Source organism: Vulpes vulpes, chromosome 6 (genome assembly GCF_048418805.1).
Source record: "Vulpes vulpes isolate BD-2025 chromosome 6, VulVul3, whole genome shotgun sequence".
NCBI lineage: Eukaryota > Metazoa > Chordata > Mammalia > Carnivora > Canidae > Vulpes > Vulpes vulpes.
The window spans coordinates 108,462,586-108,479,450 of record NC_132785.1 but is presented as its reverse complement, the minus strand read 5'-3'; the positions used below and the strand labels follow the sequence as shown (position 1 = coordinate 108,479,450).

General features: G+C 36.8%; 1 protein-coding gene across 4 annotated transcripts in view; it reads right to left on the bottom strand.

Annotated features, from left to right (window-relative positions):
• Positions 1 to 14,025: 14,025 nt before the first annotated feature.
• YLPM1 (YLP motif containing 1) overlaps positions 14,026 to 16,865 on the bottom strand; it is a 75,672-nt gene continuing 72,832 nt past the window's right edge. For all 4 annotated transcript variants that reach the window (XR_012002249.1, XR_012002250.1, XM_026008604.2 and 1 more), the window contains 2 exons: positions 14,768 to 14,951; positions 14,026 to 14,443 (listed from right to left, as the gene is read on the bottom strand). Coding sequence is in view for 2 of the 4 variants with exons in the window: in XM_026008604.2 (XP_025864389.2) it covers positions 14,805 to 14,951 (147 nt within the window). In the remaining 2 variants the exon portion in view is untranslated. The remainder of the gene's footprint in view (positions 14,444 to 14,767; positions 14,952 to 16,865) is intronic.

The window sequence follows — 16,865 nt, the reverse complement described above, 5'->3', positions numbered from 1 at the left end:
TCAGAACTATCAGCTAATTCTGTCCTCAGAATCAAAAGTCATAAAAAAAAAATACTTATCCTGCCTACCCAGTGCACTTGTCTTCTCCCATTTATGACCCCTCCACAAATCTAACTTCTCCTCCAAACTTTCCAGTTTAAATGGCATTGTACCACAACTTACTTCTGTTGTTAGGAAGCTTCACCACAACTTGAAGGGCTATGGCTTGTTTTCAGGCCCAGGGGTACATATGTGTTTCATATTAAAAGACATTTTAAATCTTGGCTTTTATTCGCTCCCAATAAGCCAGATTCTCCATGTGCCTAGACTATTTCTTGTCTATCAAGCACCTTTGGAAACTGCATTAACTTTCAGGCTATATGGATTTTACTTTGCACTTACAGAGTTTCATTAATTGTTACTAACAAGTATCCTTCCAACACTCCAACATCTACCACACCTGCAAAGTACTAACAGACCAAGGCCCTTAGAAATTATAATTAATGAACTTATCTTTAGATGGAGATAGAATAAAATTAAACATCTCTTTTAGCCCTCTGGTTTTCAAACTTGGCTGCACGCTTGAACTACCTGGTAAACTTTAAAAATTACCAATGAGGGGATGCTCGGCTGACTCAGTCAATAGAACATATGACTCTTGATTTCAGAATCATGAGTTCAAGCCCCATATTTGGTGTAGACATTACTAAAACAAACAAACAAAAAACTTTAAGGGATGCGTGGGTGGCTCAATTGGTTAAATGTCTGACTTTGGCTTGGGTCATGATCTCAGGGTCCTGGGATGGAGCCCTGCATTGGCCTCCCACTTAGCAAGGAGTCTGCTTCTCCCTCTCCTTCTGCCCCTCCACCCACCCATGCTCTCTCCCTCAAGTAAGTAAATAAAATCTTCAAAGACAAAAAAAGTTTTTTTTAAAAAATTACTTATGCCTGAGTCCTACCTCTAGACTCTAATTGTTTTAAGTATATCATTGGTTGAGCCTTGTTTTAACAGATCCCCAGGCAATTTTTAGATATAAAGTTTTATAATTACCCGCTCTAGCATAGGACTTTTCACATGGAACACTGTTTATGTTTCATTGTTTTTCCAAACATGTATATGTAGAGAGTAATCTTATGTTCAAGTGCTTATGGAATCTAAGCAATTATTCAACCAGAACCATACCAGTTCTTGGTTTAAGGCCTTCACTGTCAATATACTTCCCTGACAATAAACTTAAGGAATGCTGTTCAGATCTTGGAGAGACCCTACCGACAAACTCAGATTCACATCTAGTGAAAGCAGAGGGATCTTATGAAAAACAGAACATCCTCAAAGTATATAATTAAAAAAATGGACTTAAGAGTCATGTTGGGTTCACAGCAAAATCAAGCAGAAGATACATAGATTTCCCATGTATTGCCTGCCTCCATATAAGCATTTAGGCTCCCTCATTATTAACATCCCCACCAGAATGGTATATTTGTTACAACTGATGAAACTATGTGCATCAGCATCACTCAAAGTCCATGGTTTTCATTAGTGTTCACCCTTTGTGCTGTATATTATGAGTATGAACAAGTATAAATGACATGTATCTACATTTACGGTTATCGTACAGAATAGTTTCATTGCCCTAAAAGTGCTTCCCTTCTCACTAACCCCTAGCAACCAATCACTAATCTTTACTGTCCACATAGTGTTGCCTTTTCCAGAATGTTATATAGTTGGGATTATATAATGTGTAGTGTATGATTTTTTCATTTATTAACACACACTTAAGTTTCCTCCATGTCTTTTGATGGCTTGACAGCTCATTTCTTTTTAGTGTTGAATAACACTCCATTGTTTGGATATGTTTACTTAACCATTCACCTCTGAAGGATATCTTGGTTATTTCCAAATTTTGGCAATTATGAATAGAGCTTCTATAAACATCCATGTTTAAGTTATTGTGGGGCCATAGTTTTCAACTCCCCTAAGAAACTGTCAACTATCTTCCAAAGTGGTGGTATCCATGTTGCGTTCTCACCAGCAATGAATAAGAGTTCCTGTTGCTGCACATTCTCACCAGCATTTGCTGTCATCAGTGATCTAGATTTTGGCCATTCTAATGGTGTGTGTTGATACCTTGTGTTTTCATTTTAATTTCCCTGAAGACATATGGTATGAAGCATCTTTTCATATGCTCATTTGCCGACTTTTTTTGATGACCTGTTAACTCCTTCGGCCCAATTTTAAATTGGGTTGTTTTCCTATTCCTGAGTTTTAAGAGTTCTTTGTATATTTTGGATAATAGTCCTTATCAGATATGTATTTTACACATATTTTCTCCCAGTCTGTGGCATTTCTCTTGACAGTGTCTTTCATAGAGCAGAAATTTTAATTTGAATCAAGGCCAACCTATCAATTCTTTCTTTCATGGGTTGTGTCTTTGGTGATCTAAAAAGTCATCACCAAACTCATTTAGGTTTACTTCTATGTTATCTTCTAAGAGCTTTATAGTTTTATGTTTTACATTTAATTCTATGATCCATTTTGAGTTACTTTCTGTAAGAGGTGTAAGGTCTGTGTCTAGATTCAACTTATTTGCATATTGATGTCCAGTGGTTCCAATACCCTTTGTTGAAAATACTACCTTTGTGGACACCTGGATGACTCATTTAAGTGTCTGCCTTTGGCTCAGGCTGTGATCCTGGGGTCCTGGGATCCAGCGGCAGTCAGGCTCCTGCTCAGCGGGGAGTCTGCTTCTCCTTCTCCTGCTCCTCCCCTGGCTCATGCTCTCTCTCCTATCAATCTTTTTAAAAAGATAGTATTTTTTTTTTCCATTGTATTGCCTTTGCTCCTTTGACAAAAATCGGTTGATTAAATTTATGTGGGTCTACATTGGGATCTCATTTCTGTTCCTTTTATTTATGCCTACTATCTATTTTGTCTGTTTTTGTCTCGATTACTATAGCTCTATAGTAAGTCATGAAGTCAGGTATTATCAGTCCTTCAATTTTGTTCTTCAATATTGTGTTGTCTAGGGATCCCTGGGTGGCTCAGCAGTTTGGCACCTGCCTTTGGCCCAGGGTGTGATCCTGGAGTCCCAGGATTGAATCCAACATTGGGTTCCCTGCATGGAGCTTACTTCCCTCTGCCTTTCTCTGTCTCTCATGAATAAATAAATAAAATCTTAAAAAAAATATTGTATTGTCTATCCTGGGTCCCTTGCTTCTCCATATAAACCTTAGAATCAGTTTGTCATTATTCACAAAAAAGTTGCTGGGAATTTGACTGGAATTGCATTGAATCTATAGATTAATTTGGGAAGAACTGACATCTTGACAATTTTGAGTCTACCTATCCAGAAACATGAATTCTCTCTGTATTTACTTAGTTCTTTGATTTCTTTCATCAGTTTTGTAATTTTCCTCATATACATCTTGTTAATTTAAGTATTTTGTTTTGGGGGATGCTAATATAAATGGTATTTCAAAAAATTTTTTAAAAGATTTATTTATTCATGAGAGACACAGAGAGAGAGAAAGGCAGAGACACAGGCAGAGAGAGAAGCAGGCTCCATGTAGGAAGCCCGATGTGGGACTTGATCCCGAGACTTGCTGAGCCACCCGGGCTGCCCAATGGTATTGTTTTAAATTTCAAGTTCCACTTGTTTATTGCTGGTACATAGGAAAACAACTAACTTTTATATATTAACTTTGTATCCTGTAACCTTCCTGTATGTATTAGTTCCAGGAGTTTGTTGATTCTTTTGGATTTTCTACATAAACAAGTGTCTTCTGCAAACAAAGTTTTATTTCTTCTAATCTGTGTATCTTTTCTTTCCTTCACTTGTCTTCTTGCATTATCCAGGACTTCTAACAAAATTTTGAAAAGCAGTGGTGGGAAGGAACATCTTTGACTTGTTTCTGATCTTATTAGGAAAGCTTCATGTTTCTTACCATTAAATATGAAATATATTAGCTATAGGTTTTTTATAGTTACTCTTTATCAAGTTAAGAAAGTTCCCCTCTATTTCTACTCTACTGAGGGTTTTCAATCATGACTGGGTGTTGGATTTTGTCAATGCTTCTTTCATTTGTTTATATGATGTGATTTTTCTCCTTTAGCCTGTTGTGATGAACAACGTGTACTAATTTTTGAATGTTGAACCATACCTTGCATACTATCCCACTCAGTCATGAGCATAATTTTTTAAATACATTATTGGATTCAATTTGCTAATATTTTGTTAGGGATTTTTGCATATATGTTCATGGAAATCCACAGTCTGCAGTTTTCTTTACTTGTAATGTCTTTGGTTTTGGTAGAAGGATAATGCTGGCCTCATAGTATGGGTTAGGGAATATTCCTTCTGCTTCTATCTTCTGAAAGAGAGAATAGAAAACTGGTATAAATTCTTCCTAAAAAGTTGGGTAGAATTCCCAGTAAGCCTATCTAGGCCTGGTGCTTTTTGTTTTTGAAGGTTGGTTAAAAGAAATAATAATAATGTTTGTTAGTATTGATTCAATTTTCTTAATAGATACAGACCTATTTATATGTCTATTTTCTCTTTTATGAGTTTTGGCAGATTATACCTTTCAAGTAACTGTTCTATTTCATCTAGATTATCAAATCTGTGGGCAGAGTTGTTCATGGTATTCCTTTTCTTTTAATGTCATGAGATGTTTAGTGATGTCCATTCTTTCACTTCTGATATTAGTTATTTGTGTAAAGAACATTCTTTTATTTTTAAAATTTTATTATTTATTTAAGTAATCTTTATACTCAAAATGGGGCTCGAACTCATGACCTTGAGATCAAGAGTGGTATGCTCCACCAATTGAGCCACCAGGCACTCCAAGAATGTCTTTTTAATAAAACCTTTAATACCTAAAAAAATGAACTAGATCCTCTCATGTAAAGTAGTTATTCCAGATTTTACCAAACTAATACTTATTTTTATGCAAAGGTACAGTATCAAAACTTATATTTTCAAACTAGTATCAAACAGGATGTGTGATGTGAGAAAATATTTTCATAGTACTTATGGATCCAGTTGTCATAATTCCAAAAGGAGAAGAGAAAGAATTGGAAAAAAGAACTTCACAACTAAGGGAGATAATCTTCTCAATTGAAAATTTAATTTCCCCACCATTGAAACACAGCACCTATTCCCAAAAACTTAATAGCTTTGATCTATGTATGGCTATTACTTTGAGTCTATTTTGCTTATCCTTATCAATTCCAAATTTACTCAAGACTGAATTTTAAAGTACCAAGAAAACAATTTTTTAAATTCCCAGCCATTAAGTTAGGACTCTTTCTAAAATACACATACAGATTATTAGAAGGACATAAATGGAAAAATTTTTTCCTATAGCCCAATAATTAAATTTTTCTGTATTTTCCCTGGAAAATTTGAAACTATGCCCCAGAAGGGCATTTACAAGAATGCTCAATGTAACACTGTCATGACAGTGAAAAACTGTCACAAATAAGAGAAATAATCTATGCTACATAGATATCATGGAATATATACTTACACATATGTAATTTATATGTATGTGTGTGCATATATATACACACACAGACATACGGGGTTTGCAGACAACATGTAAAGAGTATCACTCACGTAAAAAAAATTTAACTATACCCTTATAGGTACATATATATGTTTATAAATGCACAGAAAAAGATTTGGAAAGCCACATCCCAAAATGGTAACAGTAATTACCTCTAAGATTTTAAAATGTTTGATGCTCAACAGGGGTTTTAGTATTATCTGTAGTATTTTAATATTTTTAAATAATGAGAACGAATGAATTATTTTATGACTGGAATAAACTTGAAAAAGATAATGCCCCAAAATATAGTTTAAGAAATCAAACATAGCAAAAGTACACCCACCTTGACACTGACAGGTGCCAACAAAGAAGCTTTAATGACATGTATCCTCTCTCCCCAGTAGAAATAGTAGCAAGCAATGGAGAGTTATAAGTAGGACATTCTGGTCAAATTCACCTCTGGGTATGGCTGCTCAGCTGCTCCACTTAACCAAAGGGAATTCTTGCAGTCTTCTTTCTCTGGGATAAGTGTGTGCACACTATTTAATTGTGCACACACAGGTGCTCATCTGCCATCTTGATAAATGGAGGCATGGAAAGGATGTCACCCAAGGAGGAGGCAATATGCATGCATCCATGTGACAGCAACCAATGAACAAAAAATAACCTACTGCAAATTCAGCATTAGTATATTATGTATGTACTGCTATCTGACTCAATGAAAACAGATTTACTCCAAAATGTTAGTTACCAGGTATTGGTCAAAATCTTTACATGCAAACTATAAGCTGATGTTTCCTCTCCTATTAAGATCTTCTTTAATTGTCTTTCCAAAGTCTTCTATGACATATGTCAGAAGTCTCAAAATGATGGCCTGTAAATAATATGTAGCCTCCAGCTGACTTGTCCATTGCCACTACTCAATTGCCCCTATAGTATTTTGAAAAGACTTTATCACATAAAAATTGAGCTTTCCCTTTATCTTCATTTGGTAACACCTGGCTGGAGAAGAACGATCTCACTGAGATAGGGCAAGCACTCAGTCCTCACCATGCCCTACTGCCTCCCCAACCTGAGAGCAGTTGCCTTTATGATTCTGCTTCCACTGTTGATTTTCTCAGAGTAAAGAAGAAAATGAACACTTGTACTTATATCTCTACCAAATGTAGGGACACTAAAGATACATAGTGTAGAATATTTTGAGAAAAATTGGAGAGGACATTTTCCCACAAGACTGAAGAATATTCCTACACATCTAGTTTGCAAAGTATGCTCCTGATGAAAGAAGAGAACATGCCATTATGAAACTACTGGCCAATTCTTTCACTTATATCCATAGCAGGCATTTGAACTTGTGATGCCTGGTTTATATAGTACTTATGGAAATGCCACCAAGTGGAAAATAGGCAGTGAAAAAGCAAACTCAAGAACTGGAGTTTTGGGGATCCCTGGGTGGCGCAGCGGTTTGGCGCCTGCCTTTGGCCCAGGGCGCGATCCTGGAGACCCGGGATCGAATCCCACGTCAGGCTCCTGGTGCATGGAGCCTGCTTCTCCCTCTGCCTGTGTCTCTGCCTCTCTCTCTCTCTCTGTGACTATCATAAATAAATAAATAAATAAAAATTAAAAAAAAAAAGAACTGGAGTTTTGTGAATTACACATATATTGACCTATGAGTTAACTTTATATTTAAATTCATTGCATCAATTCTAAATATGCTTAATGAGCATCAACTATACATAACAGGTATTGCATATTAGGTGTTATAAGGATGGAAGAGGAGCGAAATAAAGTTTTTACCCTCTAGGAGCTGTATTTGGGAATGGGAAGGGATGGGGCAGAAAGACAAGACAGGTGTGTGTGTGTGTGTGTGTGTGTTATTCTACTAGAAAGATAAATTAAGAGGAGATCATAGATCTACGGAAGGACATATGGGTTGCTTCCGTATCTTGGCTATTGTAAATAATGCTGCAGTAAACACAGGGGTGCATATATCTTTCCATTTTCTTTTGGTAAATAACCAGTAGTAGAATTACTAGGTCATTTGATAATTATATTTTTAATTTTTTGAGGAACCTCCATACTGTTTTCCACAGTGGCTGCACCAATTTACACTCTCATTTACAATAAGATGTTAATAATGTTGTGTTTGGTGACAGATGGTTACCACACTTACTGTGGTGAGCACTGAGTAATGTATAGAACTGTTGAATCATTGTATTGCAACTGAAACTGTGTATATTAATCCTACTTAAAAAAATTAAATATATGAAAGCCACATCCAAAGGCAGAGAGAGAGAGAGAGAGAGAGAGAGACCGATCATAGGACAAATCAAGCAAAACCCTGTGCTGGAAGGAGGAAGCAAAACAGGAAGATCAGAGAAAACACAGCTTTAGGGAGAATGTAGCATGTGATCCAGGCCCTAAGATACAATTTCTAAAGGAAATGGGAAACCTTAGGGAAAGCTGAGGATACAGTAAGTCACACAGTGTGTCTGTGGTATGTGTACACGTGGTAAGAAGAGTGGAAGAGGAAGCTGGAAAAGTAGTTGGGATCGTGTTACTGACGGATTTCACTGCCAAGCTGATGAGTCTGTCCTTCATAAGATGGGTAACAGGGAACTTCCAAGTGAAGTAGGTTAAGATGCTAGTTGTTGGAGCTAGAGCAAATAGGCTAGTTATATTACATAAGAAATGACAAATTACAGAAAACAAAATTATTTCTATGAGCTATCCAAACTGCAAAACATGATTTCCTCTCCTCCATTCTTACACAAGAATTCAATACTCATCAAATTTTTAAGCTTCTGTGATTAAAAAGAAGTATCAAGCAATCTAACAAGTAATAAATAAGATCGCAAGCATATAGTTTTACTGTGGGAATGCAAGGAAGATGGTTTCAGAGGTAACCAACTGAATCATATTGTTCCTGATAGATATATTTACATCAGAACGTACTTCTAGGTCCACAGAATTTAGAAAACAGCCCATGTGCACATGCACACAACACACACAATACTGAAGCATTTACCATCCGAGAACTTATGAAGGCCCTCAGAAAGAAGGTATCATAGTTAAGGAAAAAGAAAAAAGTGCTAAGTCGGGGACCAGGAAACCCAAGTTTTAGTCTTGTTCTGCCATCAAATAACTATGAGATTTTGAGCAAATAATTTGTCTTCTTTCAGACTCAGAAACTTCATCTCTAAAGTGAAGGGATTTGACCGGAATGAGTCCTAAGGTCTTTCCAACCTCTTCTCTAAATATCAAGAGTTTCAAACTGGCAGCCTTCAAGTCTGAAATGGCAGGCAAACTGTGCATGCCAAAGCATCATTTGCAAAAAGCCCCCAACAATCAAATCAAAACCAAAATAAGTTCCTAGTGCTCAATGATTTCACACATAAAAACCCAGATTTTTCACTTTTCTTGAAAAGCCAGAAAATCTGGCAACAAGAACCCACTTCCCCACATAGCCACAATCTGCTGTGGCTTTGCAGGTGTTGTTTCCCCTTTAATCGGACCTACCTTGTTCTCCAGTTTGCCAGTCTCCACCCTCTGACTCACTCCTTTTTTTACCTGTCCAACTCTGAATAAGTGTGTGACTACTGCCACGCTCATGGGAGACATCCCCTCTATTCACTCAAGAGATAACATGAGCCATGCACCAAGCTAGCTAGATGCTGTAAAAGAAACAAACATTAGACATACCCAAGAATTAGAACTCACCATCAGAAATGATAGGTATGAGAGAAATTCCAAGTTATGGTGGAAGAGATTACTTTAATTCTTTAAATACAGGAGAAGGATCTGCAATCTAGATCAATGCTGTCAAAAACAAGAATGTGAATATTTGGTAGAAAGTGCAAGCTTCTTAAATAGAAGACTCAAAGTCTTTCCCTTTATAATAAATTGTTAAATTTGTCTACAAGCTCCTCATAGGATCACAAATGCAAGGTCCTGCTGGCAGGCAGACGGCTGTGCATTAACTGCAGAAGCTCCGCCTCACTCAAGAGGATGCTCATTGACCATGGTCTAACATGAAAGCAATGGAGCCTGAGAATGGAATCAGATCAATCGTTGTGGTGCATAAATATCCAGGTACAGAGGATGGTGGTCTAAGGATTTAACATTCAGTCACGTGTGCTCTAAGATGCATCATGATTCTTTGCTTTGTCAGAATCCTATTATGTAAGATTTACCAGGAAGCAAGATCTGCCTTTGTCATTTCATTACGGCATCTCTCTTAATAGTTCACCCCTGTGATATGCTGGCTCTAAAGTGCCTATCATCCCCCTGAGAATATGTAAAGGATGCCATTGGTACTGTTCCTTCATTGTTAAAACTCAGGTAAGCATAGGGAGTGGCAGAGTGATGATGATATATAAAATTCAAATTTTGTAAGAACAGAAGACAGCATGGATATCCATCAACAGAAACCTGATACATTAAATCACAGTAACGACATACAATATTCTGCAGCTGTAAAGGGAAAAAAGGATGGAATGCCACTGAGCAATACAAAGGAACAAAGCACTGATACACATAACAACTTGAATGAATGCCAAGAGAATTATGCCAAGTTAAAAAAAAAAAAAGCCAAGAATCCAGTCCCAAAAGTTTACATCTTAAATGATTTCATTTATATCACATTCTTTAAATGATATAATTATAGAAACAGAGAACAGATTAATGATTGCCAGGGGTTAGACATGGGGGTATGAGGAAGATGGGGGTGGATACACCAACCTACACATGTAATAAAACTGTATAGAAATATACCTACACAATATATATTCCATGCCATGAAAAGAACAGAAATATAAATGAAGCGGTTGCTTAAAATTTTTCAGTAAAGCTCCTTAAAATACAAAGGTACCTTTGGAAATTAAGGAGGGGGGAAGGAAGGAGGGAGGAAAAGAGGGAGAGAGAGAGAGGAGGAGGAAGAAAGAAGTTAGAAAGGGGAGAAGAGAGAGAGAAAAAGAGGGGGAATGAGAATGTTCTGTATACAATCTGAACGACTTCCAAGACCATTAAAAAGAAAAAACAAAAATAAGGTGGTTTGTGTAGCACTCTACCATTTGAGTACACAAAAACAAAAATGTTAATACTTAATGCTTATCCATAGAATTTTTCTGAAAGGAAACAAAATTAACAGGCAACACTGGTCACTTCTATAGATGGGATGTGGGAGGCTGAGGTCGTTGAGATGGAAGGGAGACTTTAATACATATGCCCTTGAACCTTCTGAATTTTATACCACATGCATGTATTACTTATGCATAAAATTACCATTTTCTTTTTGAATATATGCAAGTCAAAGAAAATCCACAATTCAGTACCTTCACCTTTGTACACACCTGTCGTCTGGCAACTGTTGTTAATACTTATCCTCTCTGGGTATTTAGTAGTTAGCCTTTGCACCTAAGCCTCTTAAGGCTCCTTACAGGTTCTGAAGATTAGTTTCACCACTTACCTGAAAATGCTTCTCAATGATTACTCTTCCAACACACACACACACACAAACTGCACTGTTTCATATGGCATACCTCAGTCTATAGTAGCTGACTACAAACGATGATGATTATCTTTAAGCCAAGTGAAAATTTCAGATTTCAAAAGCAAAAAGAGGAACAAATAAAAAAGTAATAATGACAATGATGACGGCTACTACCAGTTTTTTACCTTTTACTCTGTGCTCAGTACTGGGCCAAGCAGCTTACAAGCATCCTCTCAATTCACTCCTCCCAGCAACCTGTGCTAGCTAGGTAAGTTTTGTTATGTTCACTTTATAGATGAGGAAATGGAAGCCCAGATAAGTTAAATGATTTGCTTAAGGTCACATAACTTCTGAGAGAGGAACTTGAACTTGTACCAGTAAAATTCATCTGTTTTGGTAGCTCTAAACTGTATTTAAAATAGCCATACAGTCTCTTTGTAGCCGACGACTTGTTGCTTTTACAGTCCTAAGAGTATGCCAGGCTCTAGATACCAACATTACCTTTAAAATACCTGCAACTTGCACAGTCAGCAGGATAAAATACTTAACATAAAAGCTGAGGCACCTCCAAAGTATGAAAACCTAGGTTGAAATTTTAGTCATCCAATTCAGAATTTTATACGTGGTTTGCCCAAACAACAACCAGAATTCTTTCACAAAGGAAAGAAATCCAACCAGAAAATTTAAGATTTTTGTCTGTCAGTAAACTTCTGAATTAATCATTGATATCAAAATCAAGTATAACTTCTTGAAAATTATGTGAATCGTGTCAACAAACAGATTACTGTGTATAACTGATGGCTTTTGATCCCTGTAATCAATCATAATGTGTTCTGAATATGACAACTTAACCCTAAATAAATGATTTCTAAATAGAAAAAATTTCTGCATCTAATCAAGCAGAGCTGAATCACCAAAGTGAGAGTTTTCATTTAGTTTAAGAGATCTGAAACATTAAAGATACCAAGAACTTTCCCCAACATCAGATTATTTTTGTATCAAGACACAACACAGGATTTTAAATCAACTTCATACGATTATAATAAAAAATGTAAAACACATACCAAGCAGTTTTTTGAGATGATAAAGAAAACAATGTTAATAAAACAACAGTAAAATGCGTAAAATACTAGCAAATAAATGGAACCCAAGTTTGGTTTTCTGTATTCCAAGGATATCTCAATAAATTTAAAGTATCTGTTATCAAGGCATTTTTTACTCACACCAAATTTCTCCAAGATATTCTTGGGCTTTCTAATTCTATTCTGCATCTAGTGAGAATGCAAATTCAAGAATTTTTTACCAGTCTCATTAGATTAGTAAAGTCGAATATTAACTGACAGTCTCTATTATTTTATTTTTGGGGCCTATCTTTTTTTTTTTCATTATTCTCTTTCATTGAGGTTGTTAGGCCAACTTCCTAAAGTAGCCAACATTCTATATCCATCTCCTAAGGTCATGTTATTCTGTATATTCTGAAAACCAGCAGAGGCCATTTCTGACTGTTCTCTTCCCTATCCCCTTTGGTATAAGATCAGAGACACAAAGGCATGGCTGCAAGGCAAAAATATGGTGGATTTAAAGTGATTACCACTTCTTATTTCACTGGCATTCTAAATACTGTTAGAACATAAAAAGGTTAAGAAAACTAAAGTAAAACATCCTTTATGAGAGCATATATGCTTCCATTGTCTTCTGAACTAGAGAACACACTCTGGAAATACTGTTTTTGATAAGAACAGACATTTGGTAGATTCACGTGCGTCTCTGTACAAACAAGAATTCTATTGGTTATCCTGTGATGTACCTTCACTCATAAAGGTGGCTGAGAAAGATGGGTACATAGAAGTGTACTGTCGGCCAAGAAGCAACCAAAGTAGCTTGTTAAATACTACAAACAGTGGAAGTCATCCAATGTGGCCAATTAGACCTTCAGTATTGACTTGTTAATGATCTTAAAGCCTCTTACATATAAACATTCAGAACTTCAGGGAAGACAGAAGAACAGAAAGTTGTCAGGATTCCCATTAAATTCATCTTCAGTACTATAATTTCACATTCTTGAACCCAAAGCAATACTATTTGAGTGCTAATAAATATCATTTCTGGTTACACAATATTTAATGTAGGTCATAAAATTAAAAGGTTTTTGTCTGTAGCACAAAAGTGTATATTTCAAAATAGTTAAGCCTTTTATGAACATATTTACAAATTGCTGAGTTCGATTACAAAGTGGAAATGGTGTTTGAGGAAGAAGGCTCCTTTCTGTCTTCTCTCATGCCACAAAATGTTTTTTTCTTTGCAGATTGGAAAAGGGAAAAGTGTTTTTTTGCTTTTAAATTGAGTATTTGGGTTTTAGCTCTGTGCATTTCTAGGTTCCACCTGGTACTATCCACAAGAGAAGAAGAATGAAGGTACTATCTGTGCAGAAGGCCATGCTTTCCAATAATGAGCAATCTGGCAAGAACCTGAAAACTCGACAGGCTTAGAGGGTGCCTGCCAGAAGGCTGCACATCTCCGTACTCATCCTTCCCTGTCATCTTGATGAAAACATCAATGATTCAAGTTTAGCAATAAGGCAACAAGCTCCTGAGTTCTATGGAGTACATCAGTTCTGCCCACCAGGAATCAAAGCCAGATGAGGGAAAAATCAAATTATAACATAGCATGAAAGGAGAAAGTGAAAAGAGGGAGGAACAGCAAGAGGATCAAAAAAATAAGACAATAAAACACCATGCTACAGAACTGATGTGCTCCAGAGAACTGATGATTATTTGCAATTGTCTATACTAGTCTTCATGCTGCAAAGACAGAGAATGAAATCAGCTATCAAACAAAGATCAGTGCACCTTCCTTGTGTTTACAATATGTGCTATGGAATCACTGAGCTACATAATATTCAATGGGAAAAAGGCTTTGGGATGTTCGGCTAGCATGTAATTAGAACACATCATATTAAAAAAGCAATAAAAAATAAAATTAAGAAAACAAGAGAAAGGGGCCCATGCTGTATAGCCCATGAATACTCATCGGCTTTATCGTGAAAGTTTATTGTTTTTAATCCTAGTACAATCAGCTACCAGTTACATACAGTAAAAAACAAAAACAGCCACAAAGCAATGATGATAGAGATAGTCTGTGACATTGTACAGTGGAGGAAATATTTTCTGTTGGAATCCTCCAGCAGACCCCCACATGGTTTCAGCAGTTAAGCTATCACTCCCTCCCTCCCCAAAATAGTTAAAAAGAAAAATTAATGTCTTGCTTGGGTACAGCAAGATTCTAATACCTCTTGGGGACACTGGAGAACTTTAAAAAACTAAAGTGGTAGAAACAAAACAAAAACTGAAACGTGGAAGGCAAGGTGACACACAACGAAGCTCCATGAGGCTGTGGCTTCAGAATCACCTCAAAGCGAACCACCTGAAAGGAAAAGAAAAGGCTGTCAAGCCACGAAACAGCAGGCAGAAAGTTCAATAGACTTTAGTATCTCATCGTTCTACTCCTTCTCAAATTGAAAGAATCCAAGCTTTTCTCAAGTCTTGTATAAAGTGAGCCAGGTTGCAGAAAACTGCTCCCTTTTCCAACACCCTCATTGTATATACTGGCAACTAGCACATACTTACTCTTCTAAGAACCAGAAAATACAAGAAGAGAAGCCTTTTTAGTAAAGCATGCTGTCTCCTTTATCTCAAACCCTTCAAAACAACCACACAGTAGGCTATTTACGTGACTGTGCAAACTTACCTTAGAGGAATTAATGACTCCGCTCAAAAACTAAGTCTCATATATATTTGGTTCGATTGAGGGCTTTTTCAGCCAGGTGACCACTTTCATCTGTGATCTTCTCCCAATCAGTCTGTCCGACCACAAAACCTATGGCCCTTTTCCTATCTGCATCCTTCTTTTCTTCCAGGTCTGCCCATCTCACCTAAAAAGAACACAGCATTAGGCTGGGCTTTAGGAAAAATACATACATAAATGAGCTCTTCATTCTCTTGGTAGTCTAAGGGATATTTAAAACAAAGAGATAAAAACATTAGGAATTAACTGCGGAGAAGTGGAGAAAGCCATGTATCTTAAGTTCCAGAAAGAAAATTCTCTAGCCAGTCACCAAGTCCTAAACCCTTCCAACTCCTGAACAGTTCAGCTCTCAGCTCTCGGCTCAGTCCTCCATCTCTTCTGTCCCTCCTTTCTGGTTTACTGATCTTATTTTTCCTTTTGCCTAGTCTTCCTACCTTTTACATGCTCACTCCCTCCGATCCATTCTGCCAGTAATCCCCAAATACAGACAGTTGTGACTATCACCTGCTTTAAATCCTTCCCTCGCCTAAAGAATAAAATCCAAGCACACAGCTCCCTTTGGATCTGGCCTGTCTGCTCTCCAGTGGCATTTCTGGGCAGTGACTACAGCCTTTTATATAAGCAGTACAAAATTATTTCTAGCTCTCAGAGCACATTGGACCATTTCCCATCTCTGTAACCTGGCATATACTAGTCTCCTTCCTGAAATGTCTTTGCCCTAACCCTGTCCACTTGCCATGAGTCTAGTCATCAACCCTTGCTTTATCTTTCTTGTCTTTGCCAAATAATTAATTAATCATTGCTTCTTTAGAGCTACTTCTAGATCTTGAGGTTTACTTTTGAACTTTTACACTATATTGCTATGATCTATTACAGACTTATCTTCCCTAACAGACTATAAATGCCCTAGATTAACAGACTTTCTTAAAAAACAAACAAAAAAAAAAAACAGACTTTCTTAGAAAATAGGAAGCAGGTATTACTATTTTCATTCATAAGATAAAGAGATGGACTCAACTGCTATCACTTACAGAAAGATTTTAACTACAAATACATAAACTGGATATTTCCCATTGGCAGGTATTCTGATAGTTTAAAAATGTAAGCAGATACATTTTGAATTTTAATAATATATCAAGTATAGATTCTTACATTAACAATTAAAAAACAAGCAGATATATCAAATTCTGCAAAAGCTGAAATACTTAAGGAGAAACTATGAAACTGGGGACACAGCACCAAAGTCTGTAGAAACTGTGTTTTTTAAAAAGATTGTTTAGTTGAGAGAGACAAAGAGAGTGAGAGTGTACAAGTTGGGAGGGGCAGGAAAGGGAGAGAGAATTTCAAGCTGACTCCACATGGAGCATGGAGCCTGACATGGGGGGCTTGATCTCATGACCCTGACATCACAACCTGAGCTGAAACCAAGAGTTGGACGCTTAACTGACTGTGTCACCCAGAAGCCCCCAAGACTGTATATAAATTTAGCTTGTGATTTATTATCTGTTGCAAGGAAAGAAAACGAGAGCATGCATACTCCATGCTGTTCACACTGGACACAGAAATGCATTACTGCTCTTAGAGGTATACTGACCTTTCCTATTACCATTTACAGGACTGGTAATGAAATGACTAGGCTTCTCCAAATAGCAACCACTTGGCCAAAGAGAAGATACATAGTAATGGCAGTGGGGAAAAATTGATAACACCCAATTCTTTTTATTTTTTTAAGATTTTATTTATTTATTCATGATACAGAAAGAGAGGCAGAGACATAGGCAGAGGAAGAAGCAGGCTCCTTGTGGGAACCTCGGAATCATCACCTGAGTTAAAGATGGATGCTCAACCACTGAGCCACCTAGGTATCCCATACCCAACTCTTTTTAAAGTAGATTTTTAGTGTGTAGAAAACCTAAATTTCCTTCATGGACTTTAGAAAAAAAAAAAGCCTAAATAATGTGGGCTTTTGTATACAGAGATCTCTGGTCTTTCTGCTATGTATTTATGCTGATTGTATTTATTTTGATAGATTCATCTACTC